At 45.8% G+C, this 19,416-nt stretch overlaps 1 protein-coding gene across 10 annotated transcripts; it reads left to right on the top strand.

The window, feature by feature from the left end:
• Positions 1-70: 70 nt before the first annotated feature.
• Positions 71-19,252, top strand: NIPAL3 (NIPA like domain containing 3). 10 transcript variants are annotated; one of them, XR_015705521.1, is made up of 14 exons: positions 71-158; positions 1,986-2,395; positions 4,218-4,286; positions 4,384-4,555; positions 4,666-4,725; positions 5,441-5,586; positions 6,370-6,466; positions 7,741-7,876; positions 8,552-8,640; positions 10,150-10,213; positions 11,259-11,353; positions 12,053-12,248; positions 18,059-18,274; positions 19,036-19,252. XR_015705521.1 is itself a non-coding variant. In XM_087761087.1 (13 exons), the coding sequence occupies exons 2-13, from the start codon at positions 2,297-2,299 to the stop codon at positions 18,140-18,142; spliced, it is 1,272 nt and encodes a 423-aa protein (XP_087617213.1). In that variant the 5' UTR covers positions 440-874; positions 1,986-2,296; the 3' UTR covers positions 18,143-18,272. The 10 variants fall into 10 exon arrangements, 2 of the variants coding, with proteins under 2 accessions (XP_087617213.1, XP_087617214.1); XR_015705522.1 differs by lacking the exon at positions 71-158 and adding an exon at positions 436-874 and having other exon boundaries at positions 5,465-5,586; XR_015705520.1 differs by lacking the exon at positions 71-158 and adding an exon at positions 439-874 and having other exon boundaries at positions 18,059-18,320.
• The last annotated feature ends 164 nt before the right edge of the window (positions 19,253-19,416 follow it).

Genomic DNA, 19,416 nt, shown 5'->3' on the forward strand with positions numbered 1-19,416 from the left:
GGGAGGCGGCCTAAGGGAAAGCTCCCTTGGGGAGCGACAGGAAGTAACGTCACGGCTCCGCTCCGCCCACGTGATGGCGCGGTGCACGCTGGGAATGGCGGGTACCTGACCGGGTGAGGCTGCGCGCCGGGGGTGCCCCCCGCCCCGTCCCCGCCCAGGTGAGGCGGTGCGGTGCGGTGCGGTGCGGCGCGGCGCGGCGCGGCCGGGCGCGGCCTGTACCTGCCGGTACCTGCCCGTGCGTCTCGGGACGCTCCGGCCCTCGGCGGTACCGGCGGCAGGGGGAAGGCGTACATCTGGTTGCCGAGACAACGGCCGACACAGCCCTCCTCTAATCACAGCGCCTGTTACTTTGGGCCCTCCGGCAGGCGCCCAATCACAGGCCAACTCTCAGGACCGCCGTGCGCGCGGTTGGGCATGCGCGGCTGGTTAAGGTGGCTCGGAGGAGCCGCGTTGCGCATGCGCCTTAAGGCGGCTCTGGCGGCGGGGGGGCAGCCGGAGCCGCCGCCGGCCCCGGGGCGGGCAGCAGCCGCGCACACGGGGGAGCCCGGGGCCCCGCCGGGTGAGGGTGCGGTGCCGCCGCTGTCCCTGGAGCCCCGGGCCGGGAAGAGCCCCCGAAACGAGCGGCGGAACGCGGTTCCTTCCTCCCGCCCGCCTCCTCAGAGCCCTGCGCCTCAGAGGGGCTCGGCCCATAGGCTGGGCCAGGCCCGGCCCCCGCCCCGCAGCCAGTCCCCGCCGGCAGCCGCGGCCCGGCCCGGACTGACAGGGCTGGCGGCAAATCGGAGGGGCCGGGCGGGAACGGAACGCGGCGCTGCGCCGGGAACCGAAGTTGGGGGTTAAAGGCCCGGGCCGCGGGGGCCGCTCCCTGAGGGAGCAGGTGAGTGAGCGGGGCCGCCGGGGGAGGCCGCCTCCCCCCCTCGGCCTGGCGGGTTTCCCCCAAACGGCCGCTGGGGTCCGGCTGCGGGTCTCGGCGGGGCAGGGCGGCCTGACCCGGGGAGGGTGTCCGGGGGCACCCCCTGCCCTCAGCCAGGCTCTGCTCTGCCCGGGGGGGGGGGGGGGCCCTCACCCCCCACCTCCCACCTCCCCTCACAACGGGGTGCTTTTGCCCTTTCACGGCTGGGCTGCCATGCTGCCCCGTCCCCCCGCGCTGGGGGCAGCCCGTGAGTTAAAGGAAGAGCTTGCAGTTCACGGCCTGAGCGCGGGCTGGGTCCTGCTACCCCAGGCTGTGACCGCAGGCCAATTATCCAGGGTCTGAGTCAAGGGGATGCTCAGCCCGCACCATTGGGGCAGTAAAGCAACAGGAACGTGTCGCTTGCGAGGATCCCACCCCTGCAATGTCTGTACACCAGCATCCCCCTCTGTGCAAAGGGGTCTTTCCACCAGTGCCCGTTGCTCAGGGTCGCTGACGCTCTTTGAGGTCTTTGGGGAAAGGAGCCGTCACAGCAAGGGGGGGGCCTCAGACTGGTTTGCTGTCTGTGGTGCTTTCCAGACACCTATAATGAGTCTGGCTCCAAGGAATTTACCCTCCAAACTCTGCTCACAGCGATTACACTGAAATGACCTCTGTTTGCGTGAAGAGCAGCACCGTCATCCCCAGCATGTGGGGAATGCATGACTAATGCAATGCTGCGTCCCAAACAAACAACAGAGGTACGCAGGCAGCAGAGAAATTAAAAGCAGCACTTAGAGGACTTCAGAGACTCTTTGATAAGAGCTTTCCAAATAGCAAGGCCTGACGTTAAATGCCAGCTGAATATGTCGCCCTTGGGGTCAAGCTGGTTTGCGAGCTCTTGTAAAGCGAGGTCTGTGTGAGTTTCTGCGTGTGAGACTTTGTGAGAAGGCATTTAAATTCTACTTTCTCTGCTGACATGTGCAGCCGTTGGTTTGATTCCTGGGAGTTTTCTGTGGCCTATCCTTCAGCAGGATTTCATTGCAGGTTTTGGACCATTGAGTTCATTTGACCTAATTCTATATTTTTTTTTCCTTAGTATCACCTTGGAGGAATATAACCTTGCTGCCCCACTGACTTGCTGGAAATATTGGCTTATCTACACTTCTGCCTATGGTGCCTACCCTATCTCAGTGTAGCCTGGTGGGGGAAGAAAAGCAGCAGACAGGCTACAGAGAATTTTTTTGTGCTTCACTGAACTAACTGTTGCTTGTCCAAGCAAAACAGGATGGATGGGAAGAAGCGGTACCAAGTTACAGATAAGGTGGTTCCAGCAGGGTCCAAGTCTCTTCTGTAAAGAGAAGTTCCAGCATCAAAGAGGCTGAAAAGCAAACACTCCAATCAACCAAAATGGAAGGAGGCAACAGTCCAAATCTGCAACTTCAGCAGCTCCCGTTGGCGACAGCGGCAGTTTCTGTGCAGCCACACACTGACTCCTTTTCTTACAAGGTCAGATTTCTACCCCAGTCTATCCCTAGAGGGCCCTAACTATTCAAGTAAGCTGAAAACGCCACTGTATTTTGGTTATTTTTTGCAGAAAAATGCACTGTCTGTGTATGTAGCCCTGCCTGGAGGCCCCAGTGTGTTATATGGGGTGTACATAAGCAGTGAGAGAAAGAAGGAAAAATTCTGTGTCTTGAAGAGCTAGGCAAAGTGAAGAAAGGACTGGCAGTTAAGAGATGTGGATGTCTAAAGGTGGTTAGGTGCAATAAATTCTGGTAGGTGCCTTTTCAGACCAATCCATACATCAGTAACAGATCAGATGTTCTGGTCTGCTGTATATTCAAGTGCTTGAATTTCAGGTGGGTCAGCCCACAGTATTGCAGAGAGCCTGCAGCTGAGGTAGGACATGTTCCTGTGGTTCCTCCTTATTCTCCAATTGGGAACGGAGCTGTTCCTAAATCATTATCCTCCGAATCCCTGATTTGGAAGGTGCTCAGAAAATCCCAGCAAGAAAGGCTTTTTTCACTGGAAAAAATAATTTGCTGAGAACGCAGTCCTAGGTGCGTTGCAGAAGTTGACCAGGCTGACGTTGGCTTGCGAGCTCTGGCAGGCCCGAAGCCAGTCCCAAACCTGGGCTGCGCTTAGGAGCTTTTCAGCTGAGGCACCGTGTCCTCCACACTGAGGTCCGGTTGCTGAAGCAGTAAACTGTGCTGAGCTGCTCTGGCTACGTCTGTGATCACACAGTGACGTTTCTCCGCCAACTTTACTGTCTGTTGTGGGAAGATCTCTCGGGTGTTTTTGAATGAAGCTGCTTGGGTGAATCTTATTTTTGTACATTCTGATAAAGAGATTTTTGTTCCACTGATAAGAACTTGAAATCTTGAAGTCCTTGTCTTACTACCTATGAGAAAATGAAGAATAGTATATTTACTGTTAAGGGAGGAATATGAATGTGAGCTCGGTTATCCCAAATCAATCAAAGTGAGTACTAGGCTGTATCTTGGAGACCAGCACTGAAATGAAAAGTGCTAATGACATCTAATGAGATTTAGACAGTTGTCGGAAGAACACAAATGCTAAGTGGCCTGGCTTAGCCTCAGGCTCTTCTGTTGGCTCCTAATGTACATTTCCTTTGTGACTCAGCCTGCTTTACATCCTTTTTTGTTTCAAATTCTGTCTTTAGACCGTGAGAATTATTGCTGAGCTGGGAATGCTAATGTAGAAGGGGTTGGGAGCTTGCTAGGAGCTGCTGCCAGTTGCCTTTGACTTTGGAATAGCTGGTTCATATAAAAAGCAGCACAAAATCTGTGATAATTGGGCTACCTCATCAAATGGGCTGAAGTACCTACTGAACCAGCAGATGTTCTAAGTGCAGAAGAGCAGAATAGTTCTTAAGCTGTGACCTGCAGAATGCAGAGGCTCCTGATCCGTACTCTGCTGAATTCCAGGCCACCTAACATCCTCATGAAAAGAGTTTTTCAAAGGGAAGAATGAGTGAATGGGTCATTAAATGTGATCTTCTTCCCCTCTGAGAAACTGCAAAGAATGCAAATATACGCACACTAACTTAAGTCTCTTGTAGAAAGTGTTTGTTAAGGAAGGGTTATCTTTCACCTGAGTGTCACAGATCTGGAACACAGCCACAGGGAACTTACCTGAATTGCCCTAGATCACCTAGAAAGGGAGGACGATAAACGAGATTTTGTTGACAGGTGAGCTAGGAGCTGTTTTAAAAGTCTGCTCTCTTCCAGATTGTGCAAAAAGCTCCAGCTTCCTTCAGGGTCCAGTGGCTAAATTTAATATCTGTGCGTTTACTTTGTTTTTACAGGAGAACTTGATTGGTGCATTACTAGCTATTTTTGGGCATCTCGTTATCAGTATTGCACTCAATCTCCAGGTGAGTATCATGAAGCAAATATTGATCTACCTCAAGCATCCTGCATTAAAGAGCATCAAGCATGCCAAAGATTCTTTGCCTTTATTTTCTTTTCTAGAAATACAGTCACATCCGACTGGCAGGTTCCAAAGACCCCCGAGCCTACTTCAAAACCAAGACATGGTGGTGTGGACTGTTTCTGCTGGTGCTGGGCGAACTGGGAGTGTTTTCCTCTTACGCCTTTGCTCCTCTTTCGCTGATTGTGCCGCTCAGTGCAGTGTCTGTTATAGGTAAGGGGGGAAAGAGGCAACGGCCATGCAAGCCTGAGTGCGTTCCAGTGTGAGATTGCTGATCGTTGGGCTGATGCATAATTCACTGTTTCTCTCTCCTTTTTTTATAGCTAGTGCAATCATAGGAATTATATTTATTAAAGAAAAATGGAAGCCCAAGGATTTTTTGAGTAAGTTGCACAGTTCCTTTTCATTTTTTCCTCTCTGTTTACAAGCCATTCAACACATAGCGTGGCCTCTCAAGAATCATAATTAGAGGGATGGCAAGATCTCCCTTAGCTGTAGTACCTCTTCGAAGAAATGTGTCATTTCATCCACTGTTTGTTAAAAATGGATTTTCAGTTTTTTCTTCTGACTTGTGCCAAATCATCTGAATCTCACAGATTTTAGAAATACATAGAAATGGTGTTTGTTTGGAGGATCTGAGAATCATGGTGCTCTGGGCTGAAGCTGCAGCCTAGGGCCTTGACTCTGCAATAGCATAGGCACAACCGAGTCAGCTGAATTTCCTACATGTGCAAGCGTTTGCAGAACTGCGGCATTCATTTTTCCATTTCCTAGAAAATGGGCTGTGGGCAGCGCCAGGCAGGATAAGCCCCAGACAGATCTTGTAGCTCCTGTTTGTTCAGCAGATGCTACCCGGTATGAGCTTTTTTCCTCCACTCGCAGCACGCACATTGCCTAGGGTTTTTTTGGTTCTACTATTTTGAAAGTGGGGCATGAAGGGCAGAGGAATGAGTCATCCGGAGGAACGTGCATGATGTCATTAATGGTCACTGTGCATGTGCGACATCAATTCCATGCATCCAGACTAACCCACTAACTTTGACCTCTCTTTTTTTTTTTTTTTTTTTTTTTTTTTCTTCTGTCCTTTGGTTGCCGAAGGGCGCTATGTTTTGTCCTTTGTAGGCTGTGGTTTGGCAATTGTTGGAACTTATCTGCTGATAACATTTGGACCTAATAGTCACGAGAAGATGACAGGAGAAAATATCACTAGGCATTTAGTGAGCTGGCCATTTCTGTTGTATATGGTAAGATGGCCCATAAACTGTGGGACAGTTTTCTGCTACATGCCTGACTGGGAGTTTCGTTTCAAGCTTTATTTATCCTTATGGTTACTAGCAATATTCCTTGTACTTGCTAATGAACCTCTGCCAGCTTTCCCCAGGGTCGGTTCCCCATTGCCTGCGGACACCAGCATGCACAGTTTGGAACCTTCCCATTCTTTCTCTGAATTACTCTGTTAGGACTTAAATACCTTGAACTGAAAAGTTTTAAAATAGCTTGCTCGCTCTCTGACCTGTCGGCTTCAGCCTGTGGCAGTAGCACTGATGGCAGCTGAGAGCAACTGTTCCAGAGGGGCCCAAATACTGTGCTTGCATCTGGGCTTTTTCTAGACTGACTTTCTTCAATCTCTCATTGAAAATCTTACAAAATCTTTCGTTTTTTTAATGGAGATAAGTTTGGCCATTAAATAAGATGTGTGCCGCAGGGATCACTTAAAGAACCTCATTACAGAAAGCAGGCTGAGATCTCCGAGGTAAACATTCAGTCAGGATTATTTGATGTGCTGCTTTACCATGAATATAACGTCAAAAGCGTCTCATGTTTCCTGTTCTGCAAGAAGCTATTGAGTATCTCATCTGATTAGAATCTAAGATCATGCTAAATTTGATCTATAATTGTGTGGGATCCTCATTTTCCTTTGATTTGCCCTTTTGTGTCATTCTTATGTTTGACTGGCTCAGAATCCCGTTTACTGCCAACCCCATGCACCCTGCATCTTTTAATATTCTCATTTCTATCTTTTGTAGCTTGTGGAGATCATCGTATTCTGCCTGCTACTGTATTTTTACAAGGAGAAAAATGCAAACTACATTGTAGTTATTCTTCTGCTGGTAGCTTTGCTGGGTAAGTTGATATGGACGTGTAAGATCTTCTAACTCTGGCTTATAACAGTAAACTACAATAAACTGAGGCATCTATGGCTTACAGGGAATGATATTGACCTAATCAGTGTCATAAAATGCACCAATCCACTCCAGAAATGTTACTGCAAATTAGACAAAGCTGATATCTTGCAGTGATGTTTAGGATCTTTGGAGATCACCTTTGAACAATTAAGACTTATTTCCCATAAGGATGAATAATCTGCCACATACAGAAAGTGCAAGTTATTTATTAGTGTTCTTAATTTTAATCTGTGCATGCAAAGCACAGTGCAATATCTTATCTCTTCAATAAGGAAGGCTGATTCAGTGGGTGAGAGAGCGTTTGACCTACAAGAATCTTCTTGGCTCTGGGAAGATTTGCTGCGTGGCTAAATAAATGACAAATATTCTGCCATGCCAGTATGTCCCTGTTTAAATGGGAAGAGCCTCTGGGCATGGGGTCAAATGATGCTTTTGATCTCCTGATAGCCTATAGCAGGATCCTACAGTGACTCTGGAAAGGCCAGGATTTTACTTGTACCTTTCTCCACATTAATCTGTTTTTTTAAGAAACTGTGATCAATTAAACTTTAAAAAGGCTGAATAATGGCAAGGCAGTGACGCAGTCTGACGTGCTGTTGAATCTATGTCACAGTCCTCAATTTTTGCTATTTATGCAACTTCAGTCACTGCAGTGTCTTGTCTTTTTTTTTTTTTTTTTAACTGTTTGCGGCTGCATTTCAGTAACTGATGCCTCAGAGGCTGCGTGAATCATAGACAAAGCAACTGGCCTAATTCTGAATGGCCCTGACTTGTGCTTTCAAGAAATGGAAAGGATGTAGGCTCTTTCTGATTCTTGTTTTGAAAATGTCCTTAGCTTTATTAACCAAGCCAAGACGGCATCAGAAATGAACATTTTTATCCTTCCATCATGTGATTGTACAATGCTGTTTAAACACTTAAAAAAACCAGTAAATGCTCCCAGTCCTGTAGGGAAGGGAACCGTGATTCAGAAAGGTTAAGTGATTTATTGAAGGCCACTGTGGTGAAGTCGTCGGGAATAAAACTGGCAGAGTTGGGGATAAAATATGCAGTTTGTATCCCTTGTTTGCCCTGGCAAAAGGAGGGTTCAATTCTTGTAGCTCTTGGGTTTGTTTGCAGATGCCTGTCATGTACAGAGCGAATGAGCAGCGGTCGTGTCCCATCAAGCACGTGTCGGTGCTTCAGCTGATAAACATTCTCTCTCATGCGCAGGTTCCATGACTGTCGTGACCGTGAAGGCTGTGGCAGGCATGATTGTTGTCTCGATACAAGGAAACTTACAACTCGACTACCCTATATTTTATATCATGTTGGTGTGCATGATTGCTACGGCGATCTTTCAGGCAACGTAAGACATTCGCTCTCTTTTTGCCTAGAATTGTGCTGGTTTCAGTGGATCACTAATTAGTGGGCTGTTTGTTATCCATTCCAAGAATGCTGATGAAGTTTTAGGAGAAGAATTATCCATTCTCTTCTGTGGCCTGTCCTCAAATCCATGTCACAGGAGCCTGAGACAGTGGTGTTCTTTGCTTTTCCATGTAGTGACACTGCCAAGCGGTTTTAACCCCAAATTCATACATCCTTCAAGTATTTGCAAAACAATGTTAGGAATGAAGTGGTGGCAAATAGAGTACAGTATCTGTGCGCTGGCTAAAATCAAAGTGCAGAATCGGTGATGTTGATGATGTGTCTATTTTTTCTTCCTCTGTACTTGTAATAACATAAGAAGCCGGTAGCAGGAGAGATAAAAAGCTATTAAAAATGTGAGTGATGTTCTGGCCCTAAGGTCAGTGGCATTAATTTCTCTGCCTTTAGTCAGTGCAGCCATAAGGCTTACTCTTCTGCCATTTATATATTAATTCCAAGGGATGCTGCTGCAGGTTTAGTGAGAAAGAGAATAGTTTCTTAAATTTATGCATCGCTTTTGAAAGGTGTTTCCAAAAAGAAACTGGTCCGTGATAACTGCTGTACAATTTGAGTATCCTTCCCAAATCAGCCCCTGTTGTCTGTCCTTGTATTGCAGATTTTTAGCTCAAGCCTCGCAGCTGTATGACTCATCTCAGATTGCCAGCGTCGGCTATATCCTGTCCACAACAGTAGCAATCACAGCAGGTAACAGGGCACAAAACAGTGCGTTGGTTCTTTCTAAAAGAAGGGTGGGCAAAAGATTTTGGAATATAATCCTCGCTTTACAGGTGAGGAAGGTGAATGCTCAGCAAGATGATGACTTGTATTTTCTTGTCATCTCTCTTCTGCAGCTGGCTTTGTTTCTTTTTTCTTTCAAAAAATGTGAATTATCCCATTAGACTGTGTTAAAATTCTCTGTTAAGTTCTGTCATTTTGTTTAAAGTGCATGGGAACTTACGTTTGAGACTATATTACTCATACCATGCTAGCGTGTAGAAGAGGGTGATGTATGCTCTTAGATGTTCGACTTGAATCCACAGCTAAAATTTCTCCTTGTGTAGTTTTATCTGGATTTTGTGAGAATGCATGGCATACGGTGTCTAAACCTATTTGCTTCCTCTGTACAAAGGTGTCACAATTCTCTTCCCGATAATCTTGATTGAATTGTATCTAGAATGCAGCTGCTCATAGCTTTATAGGCGCTTTTCTTTCTGAACAGTTGACTCCAATTTCAGCCCTTGCCCACACAGGAAAAGCTTTGTCTGTATGAACAAAGATGAGCATTTTAAACCCGTTAGGCTTCAAACCTGACGAGCAGCCTTTTTAAGGTGGTGTTCTCCTCACTTAGACATACGAGCAAAACTGGGGGCAAAAAACCAATCAACCAAAAAAACCCAAACCCCAACACTGGAGAAAGTGCACCTGCTTGACATGCTACCTGTGTAAACAGCAGTGCTCTTCTAGGTGTACAAGGGCAATAGCTTCCCCCGTAAATTACACGTTGCCTTTTAATGCTCCTCTTCAACGTCATGAGAGAGTATGGCCCACTCTTTGGCTAATGTTTATTGCCTGTCAGGTTCCAAGCCATATGCTGCTCTCAGATTCATCAGCTTACTTACTTTACTTCAATTAGAAATGTAGAGTAGGAGCCAGAATGTGTGTCCTGTTGACATCCAGGACACCAAGGACACTTGGCGTCGCACAGGTTTGAGCTGTAGATACTCGTTGGGGGTCAAGAGTTTGTATCCTGTTGTAGTTAGAGAGATCCGATTTGGTTTGTCATTCAGACTTCAGAAATACAGTCTCTCTTGTTTATGTGGTAACCACTGCTGTATGGTGAGAATTTGGCTCGGGCTTTATTAGCACAGTGGCACGCCATAGTTCCAGCAAGGTTTCCTTCGCAAACCCCTACCCCAATATGGAAGGATTTGTACTAGCTGCTGTGCTGCTGTACAGATTTACTTGCATCTGTATTGGTTACACCAGTATAACTATTCTGGTAGTGAAGTTCTAAAAGATTTGTCAATAAATTGTGTTAAAGTAGAAATCAGGCCACCTTTTTCCATTTTAAGATCACAGAAAAAACAAAGGTGCCGAGTATAAAAATAGGAATCTTACATGATTTGGTTTCTGGAGGGACTAGTGCTGGAGATGTAGCACTAATTGCTCGGGTAAGCTGGGAAGAGAGATGTCATGAATTATTTCCTTTTAAAGGAGCAACTTTTTACTTGGACTTCACGGGTGAAGACGTTCTCCATATATGTATGTTTGCGCTTGGGTAAGTGTTTAAAGTTTCCTTGATAGAATACTGGAAAGTATTTCTTCATATGACTAAAATTTTAAAAACACATATCTATCTATCTCTGCCTCTCTCTATATATTGGAGGTACGTACATCCTCAGAGAGGAGAGCAAATGAAAGGACTTTCTCTGTTAGAGCAGACAGTGGCCCCTAGAGCTCAGTACCTTGGCTGAGCGATGGTGGATGCCCTAGAGGAATTGTACAACGCTAGGTTAGGCATAATTGTACATTAAACACTAAATCCCGTACTGACGGTACTGGAGATCAGCTTGCATGTTGAAGCGTATCGGCTGTTTTTCAAGCTATCTGCTCATGAATCTAGAAGAATTGCAGAATAACCAAAAGAAGCCATCTCTAGGGAATCGATTTCAGGTTTTGCTCCGAGCCTTCACTGAACTGTGACTGGGCTTCTGGAGTCCTGTTTCTTAGGGCATGGGCACTCGCACAATGCAGATATGATCAGTGAAATGTTTGCTCTGTAACTCAGTATTTAGTCCTAGTACAGTGTCTGGATGTGATTAGCTCTCCGTAATCAGGGGACATTCTGAAATGTCTTTCAGATTAGTACAGAAAAAAACAATTGGGAGATTAATGTTAGGAACTGTGCCTTTCTCTGTCAACATACTGTAAAAATCAAGAACGACAGTTATTAATGTGTTTACCTTTGGGAAACCTTTCAAAGGTCAGGCTGCTAAATCCTGGAATTTCATCAAAGAAAACCAAATTTTGATATGCTTCTTTTCCCCTTTAGTTAGTCACGATTAATTAATTCATGTGAAAACTTTTCCCTGCCCTTTGATAAAGAAAAGGTGAAATTGTTCTGATTGCTAGGTGGATTTCAGTCCCGGTGAAGAGGGTTATTCAGCTGGGGCAGTTCCCTGTAATTCTGACTTCACAGTTCCTTCTCTTCCAGTTCTGAATCTTCATGGTGCTACGTGCTAGGCACCCAGAAGCAGCAGCATGCCATATTACCTCCTCTCCCTTTTCATAGTTATCTCAGTAGATCTTGTCTTCTCCCTCAGGTGCCTCATAGCATTTCTAGGTGTCTTCCTGATCACAAGAAATAGGAAGAAGTCTGTACCATTTGAACCTTACATATCAATGGATGCTATGCCAGGTAACAGTAAAAATACAGTGGTTTATCACTCTTCCTCTTGTAAGTGTTGGGCTTCACAGAGAAAGCTCAAGCTTTAGGCTCTGTGAACTATCCGGATGTATCAGGCGGCTGTGTTGGTTTCTAGTTTCACCTTCTCTTGTTTGTTTGTGCCTTGGGAGGGGTACGTGCCTGTTTTGCAGGGAGCAGAGGAGAGGTGGTGTGCCACTTGGATGCCACTTATTCTGGGTCCTCTGACACCAGGGGGGGTGTCAGATTTTGTCCAGACAGCCTTGTCCCGTTGGCTACTGTCTGGGAGGCTGAACTGGTTTTGAGCATTTGCTTGGGACTGGGCTTGGTCTTCATCCAGCAGGAAGAATTGGTTACTGGGGAAGACTGAGGTATGTTGCAAGAGGTGGAGGCCAGGGGGAGCAGAGATTTCTTTTGGGAAGTACAGCTAAACTCTCTTTCTGGTGAGCTGTATGAAAGATAAGCAGCACTTGATAAATAACTGACTGCCATCCCTCGTTCACTTGAAGCTTATTTCTCCATTAGTTGCTTTAGTGCTGAGCAGAAAAACATTATGTCTTTCATTTAACACTCAAGGAACCGATGAGCTGCATATCACGAACCCTAAGACTATATAATTTGCTGATTTAACAGAGCGCAGGAAGAATGCACTTTTGTTCCTAAGCATTTAATCTCTGTCTTTGCTCTTTTCAGGCATGCTGAACATGCACGATAAGGGGATTGCAGTTCAGCCTGACCTCAAAGCTTCTTTTTCCTACGGTGCGCTAGAGAACAATGACAACATGCCGGAAATTTATACTCCAGCTACATTGCCAATCGTGCAGGAGCAACATGGTTCCAAAGGAGGTTCCGCTCCACCCTACCGGGTGCTGGAGCACAGCAAGAAGGAGTGAGTGACCTTTAAGGAACTGTCTTGAATTGTCAGAAGTATGACCTTTATTTATTTAACCATTAAAATATAAGCAAGTGTAAAGCCAACCTTGATATAGTTTAAAGCTCGTCTCAAACATAACTTTCAAGGCTGATGATTAAAATAAACAACTCTCTATGGCTGTGAAGTTGAAAGCATTCGTCTTGGCAAGAAGTAAGTCACAGTTCTCCACTGAAGGCTGCTGTCTGGAAGTGTGAAATGGTGAGTGCAGTATCGTGGCGGTAGGGAACCGCTGAGATAGCGGACGCTGTGAAAATGCAGAGCTGTGGGAAGAGAAGTGACTGTGCAGTTTTTAGCCCTGCTGGGAGTGGGTTTATCTCCAAACAGAAGTTTTCAGGAGTTGCTCACAGAGAGAGGAGGGCAGGATTTCATCATTCATATATAGAGACTGTGACAGATTTCCAGAAAAGTTGTAAATCCTCATGTTTCTAGCGTAACCACCAAACTACCTTAACATGGCAATAAAATGTAATTTGTTTTCAAGCACGAATACTGAAACCTACTGTGTCTTTAGAGCAGCATATTTGGCTAGAGTAAGCAAGCTACGTTATTCCTTCAAAACGTGCATCTTGGGCACTTCTGCACAACTGTTCTCTGACTAGCGTTGGACATGTGCACTGAGTCTGTGAATTGGTTTTATAGCACCACTGGATTATATGGCAGCTTAGAACAAAGATTACGTAGCAGTTTTCTGGTTTCATAGCAGGAGCTTCAGGTTGGATTAAATGGTGCAGAAGGAACCCTGTAAAGTATGAGAAGAAGAAGAAGAAATGAGAATAGCAATGTGACTGGTGTCTGGTGGGAATTTTTTGTAGCTCTTGATGAGGTCCTAATTCTGTTACCACTTTTATTTTCTTTCTGGTTGAGGCAGGATTTCCAACTTTGTTTAGTGGTCTTAAATGCTTAAAGGTGTTGACATTCCCAGTTAAAAAGCTCAGTCTAGGTGTTTTAGACTGGGGTGTGTCCCGTCTGTCCCCCCCCCCCGCTTTTTATTTAGCTTTAAAAAAAAAAAAGGCAAAAAAAGATACTGGTCTAATATGGTGAATAACCTAAGAAGAAAAAAGAAGCGTGCACCATCCAGCACTCGGTGAGGACTGTAAGAATAATGGATCATTGTGTACTCATGATATTTATCTTTCCGGCTTCCAAGAGATGGCTAGAAGCTGATACGAAGGGAGAATAGACCCAAGGCGGGGGGAACTTGTCAAGTGAAGAGGACAAAGTACAACATTTACTGGCATGTGCAAGTTATGCTGGCACTTTGATATCGTCATCGTCTCTAAGAGCAGTTGTTTTGCTGGGAAACAGAATTTTAAGTCTACTTGGTGTGTCTCGGACTGTATGCGTAGTGGAGCGTCTCCATGACCTTAGAAGACGTTATTTGAAGTGAATAGTGCTTGTGTTCCGCGCATTTTTAAGTGGTTGCTCTGATACCAAGGGGTTTGGGAGGATCTTGGACTTGCAACAGTGGCTTTCTGATTGTTTTTGTTTTTTTTTTTTTAAATTGACTCGTGGCCAGTTTCTGTTCCCACTACCAAAAATTCCCAAGAACGCCACTGACTTGTATATAGTTATTCCAGATTCTTGCTATTGTATATGACAACAGAACTGTTCTTTTGCGTATGTTTGCTTTGCCAGCTATGAATACTAATTTAACCTGGAAATACTTGAGATTGCTTTGGCATTTTTGTGCAGCTTGGAAAAATTATACCCTTCCCCCTGCAAAGAGTAGATGCCCAGTGGCTGTACGTGTACCTGTATGTGAAGTTTCTTCACCAGCTTGGCACGTCTGACAATTCAGATCTTATCAGTGGCATCCTGTACACTACAGCTTATGAAACCTCACGAAATAACAGCTTTTCTTTTGCCCTTAATACTTTTTGTGTTTAAGTAAGATAACAATGTTAATGGGCTAATACTGCCAGACCATTCATCTTGCTGGAGCTGCAGTGACACTGATTTACTGCCTTTGGCTTTGTATTCCCGGTAATCAGTTGTTTGTGAATTTATGTGCAGCTTTTGTTCATTAACAATACAAACCAAAGTAGTACAGGGGAGGCTGAATGGGAAGGGTACAGGAATGCTGGCTTTTCTTCCCTCTTCCCTTTTCATCAATGAGGCAGTAGCTGGTTTGACCTCTTAGTTCTGAAACCACAGAAACACACCGTTTCAAAACAAGCTGTCCTAAACCACGCGTAGCTACAAACTCTACTTCTTACATGGCAATATTCTCTGTTTATTGCAGATGTTGCTGTGGTATAAAATAATCAGAAGCGCCTATATGTTTTGCTGTTGACTTCTACTATTAGGATGGTCCTGTGTGTAATAGAACAGTGTTTTCTTGGTTCTTTGTTTTTCAGTAGTATTTAAAAACTGCAGTTGAGTGGTGTGCAGGCTTTGTAGCCGGTAAATGGCTGCTTAGGTTTTTCTCCCGATCCTGGGACCTGACATCATGAGAGACGGACACCGAGTGCTTTGCCAGGGGCAGAGAGCTGCTCTGGTGCTGAGCCCCTGCTCGTACTTCTCCTTTGTGGGCTGCTCTCTGGCCCGATTCAGTGATTTTTTTGCAGTAAGCTGCCCGGATTCTCCACAGCCCTGCAGCCTGAGCGCTGACTGGCTGCGGGCCTGACCTTCCTCTCTGCCAGAGAGCCCTCAGTTGTCAGCACGTGGCTGTCTTCTGCTCTGAGTGAGATTTCCTCCAGCCATAACCTCAGCTTTTGTATTATTGTGCTGTTTTGGCCTTTTTCTTTCAAAGACTCTAAAGGCAAGAGTCTTGCTCTAAAGCTTTATATAACCATGTTTTATTTACCCAGTCTGTGTGTGTTTAAATAATTCTACTTAATAATGACAGTTCCCTTCACCTGCAGCAAGACTTGCTTTTGGAAACTTCCTGACAAAGGACTCCAAGGGAGGCGATGTCTCTTTCTACAGCACATAAATCACAATATTTTAGATGACTCCATTGTGCCAGCTCAGCAGAGCCCGGGGCGTTCCTTGGGCTATAGGCCTCAACTCAATGCACTGATGCAAGGGTTGCGTTTTGCCGGTCTGTGTTAGCCACCATACGCACGGTGGGAGGACGGCCAGGCTGCACCTCGCTCCTGCTCGCTGCCTATGTTCAATACTTGAATTTTTAAAATGTGAGGGGGGTGTTGTATTTTATTTATTTCCCCCTCTCTTGCTCTTTCTCCCAAGCTTCCAAAAGATTTTATTTTCTGCTCTTCAGCACAGTCTTACAGCTGCCATCTCTGTTGCTGAGACGGGATAAACAGGGGCCCCGAGAAGCCAAACGCGTTTAAGCTGACTATAGGATTTCTGCGCTCTTTCTAACAGTGGGAGGGTATAGCTCAGGATTGAAATGAACTCCTTACCTCCCTTCCAGTTCAGAGCTTACCAGCTGAAAACAGGGAGCTATTTGTACCCTCACATCTGTACTTTTTACAGAATATTGGTTAGTCTGAGGCGAGAATGGCCATGCCCGGGATTGCAGCAAATGTTTACAGCTAAACAGCACATGAAGATTTAACGGAGAGGAGCCCCATGCCACATTTGAGTCCTTCTTGCAGCATGAAAAATAATCTGTTGGTGTACAGTGCACTTTAACATGCGTACGTCAAAACTTCCGTTTCTCCAGGGCTGATCCCGAGGAGGCAGGGCACTGTAGCAGCGCAGTATGCTTAGCTTTCCCAAAGTGCAGCGCTTCTCGGCATCAGGAGCTGAAAAAGCGTGCACGAAAATCAGCTGACTGCTGGCTCCTGCACTAAACTGGTAGAATAGCTCCTTGGCCATCTCCTAGCTTCTTTATCAAATGGGAGCTGACGGCTCTTGCCTCCACACCGTGTGGCTTTTCAATGCACCAGAGCACTTAATACGTTCTCAGCGCACATCTTACACGTGACTTAATGCTGTGGAATACAGCTCCTGTGTTGGCTGAATGTACAAAATGAGCTGCCTACGACGTTCTCTTGTTCGCATTAAAACGTGTAAATAAATCGAGCTTTACAGTATTGGACTATAAGGATAACTGCTTAATTTTTCATAAGCAATGTTGCATGTCTTTAATTCTATTTGTCTTTTAGGAGAGACCTTTGGAAATGAAACTTAATAAAAGATTGTGGTAAAACCTATAGAATTCTGGCCTGCTCCATACTCTTGGTATAGCTTTAATCGGCCATAAATGTCTTGAGAGAAGTTAAGACAGGATTTACTTTACTACCATAAGTACTATGTGCACTCAAAGAACTGTCTTTTTTAACAGGGCGCTTGTAACTAAAATGCAGGTTGCTACAACTCATGCTTGGGGCTGCAGCATTACTAATGCTCGCCATTTTACGTGGGTGTCCAAGTATTTGGTGTCAGCTTTAGGAATCGTGCAATTTACTTTAAAACCTTAGTTTTACAGGGCCTGAAAAAAAATGTTAGCATTCATTATGTCAGAGAAGAGCTTGCAAATGTGATCCGAGTATAGGCTAAAGGGGGAGGGGGGACCACGACACAAGATGAGCCAAATCACAAAACGAGAAGCATTACATTATTGGTGGCCTGACTCATGATTTTTGCATGCCTGCCAACTCAATGCTGAAATTGAGACCACAGCGTGCTTCTCCGAGACAGCAAAGACCTCTAATACTAGTTGGGAATGCTCCGCCGGAGGAGATGCCATCCCTCAGATACAGGCTATCATGTCTTTGATTGCAGGAGTAGACAGCTTAAAGGCATTTCCTAACAATGCCATTAGGAGACACAGACGGTCATAAATTTAGAATACTGGCAGTGTAGCTCAATCGAATGCTTGCCAACCTAATTAACACTCGCCATATGGGTTTTAGTCCAGGGGGATAAGCAGAAGATAACCCTCAGGATACTCTTAATTAAATGTATCTCTTGGGGTCCCAAACCACAAATGGAAAAAAAAAAAAAAAACCAACACCAAGAGCGGCCTTATCCACTTTGGTGTTAAAGCTGCGCTTCATAGAAGTCCCTGGACAGGAGGATTAAAACACTGCCTAGCGCTTGCTTGAATGCTTGCAGAAGCAGCATACCTAAGCCCCGGAGTTTCTGCTCGATGTGGTAGTACTTTGTTAACATACCTCATTTAAGGGTTAGGGTGTTTTATCAGAGACAACTGTGTTAAGTGCTAATTTAAAGAGGTGGCACTCAAGCCAGAGGCCAGGATCGTTACAAAAATGCATGCTCCGGAAGAGGGGTTATTACAAAAGACACGGTATTTAAAATGCCCCTGAAATGGACGCAAATCTTGGGAGTTTGTGGTATTAAAGCAGAATATATTGCTGGCCAGGGAGGAAAAACATGGTGTTGAATTAATAAAGCATGTAATTGCAGCAAGGAAAACCTAAGATAATTGAGACTAACCAATCACCGCCTAAATTTGCACTGCATCTAAACTGCAGAACCCCTTCCCTGGACAGCTAAGACTGACCTTACCTTCCTAGAAGTGAATTCCACTATGCCGTTTTCTTACGAGGGAAAGGTCTGCACTGGGGACAAACAAATTACAAGCCTGGTAAAGAAGAGCAGCTTAGCATTACTTTCTGCCTTTTCTTCTGTACCTAAACTTCACAAGAAAGCATTTCAACCACAGAAATTTCAGTATTTATGTAAAAAATCCTAACTGTCTTTTGGCTTTCCAAGTGAGGACAAAGCTGTTGAACTAAGTATTTGTGTCAGTGAAATTCAACAGTTTTGCGTGCTTTTTGTGGAACACCGAATGCAACCAGTAAAAGGACGTTGGTTTGTGCTTTCTTTAGATGTAAACGTACACACGCATTCATTTATCGCACAGTTCAGATGACCACTGTCTCAAATCATCTCAGCGCTGGATTAAGCCGTGATTTACTCCGAGAGACGAGGGACACAAACTGTCGCTGTTCCCATCTGGCAACTGCCTGAGCGCATCCGCCCGCCGAGGCCAACTGCAAAGAAAAACCGACTGAACGCCGGCCGCCACGCAGGAGCGCAGGCAGGTCTGTCGCAGCAGCGATCTGCCAAGCCCAAAGCACCGCAGCGCAGGTGCCGTGCTCCCAGTCTGTCCCACGTCCTCTCCTCTGGCTTCAGCCTTCAAGGTCATCCAAGCGTCCCACCGGGACACCCCCAGGTGTTCCTCTGTCAGGTCCCAAACTGTTAGTGGAAAGTGGCAAAATAATTCACTCTCTAAAATTTAATTTTGGAGTTTTAGAAAGCAGGCATTCTTTATTGTGGTGCCTGGCAACACTGGGGATAATTCCACCATAAATGATCCCACCGCTTGATAAAGTTCCCGTAATTACATACTATGAAAATATTCATAGGATTCCGATAATTTGTCTACATAAACATGACATTTCCTCGAACTTATTAACATATGTAAATGTCCGATCCACATGCGCTATCTTCTTCCGTGGTAGTCTTCAGGTGGTCTTTGAGGGTCTTCAGATGAAGGCTCATAGTCTTCTTCACTGTGTTCGCTGACTGACCTTTACTTCTGCGCAAACTCAGTTCTGGGATCACGTATGCGATGTCCTTCAAGGTCGGTTTGTTCGGGTCTAATGGTCATCCTGCAACTCCCGTATCCTCATGGCTCCGCACATCTGCTCTCCCAAGGCCTAGCTGTCTAAAGGGCAGTATTCAGGAGCTTCTTGTCCTACAAGCGTCCTAACTATTCACAAAGATTTACTTTTGTTTGGTTACACCTGTTGTATAATGATTCTAACTACTTAAATTGATAGTTGCTCTCTTATATTCGCAGGTATCAAAACAGCGTTTCCAGGCGGTTAATTAAAAACATGGAAGAGGTCTCTGTCCTCCGTACTGGGCTCTGCCAGCACCTCAGCCGCCGACCGCTTCTCCAGAGGCAGTTCCGAGAGCAATTTGCAAATTTTGAGTCAATTCTCATCTCTCTGAGCTCAGTCATTCCCACAGGGAACCGAGGAAAGCCCTTCCTCGAGGCCGGGCAGACGCTAGAAGCCCGTTGCCTCATGTACGACACGGTTCGCGTCCCCAAAACGCTTCGCGCCCTTTGCTGTGGAGATCCCCGGACGCCACGGCGGGGGGGAAAGACGCCTGCAACCCGCAGCGGAGCGCCGGGGCCGGGGCCGGGGCCGGGGCCGGGGCCGGGGCCGGGGCCGGG

Source organism: Nipponia nippon, unplaced genomic scaffold (assembly GCF_047370975.1).
Source record: "Nipponia nippon isolate SJK-2023a ecotype South Korea unplaced genomic scaffold, ASM4737097v1 scaffold_23, whole genome shotgun sequence".
Classification (NCBI taxonomy): Eukaryota; Metazoa; Chordata; class Aves; order Pelecaniformes; family Threskiornithidae; genus Nipponia; species Nipponia nippon.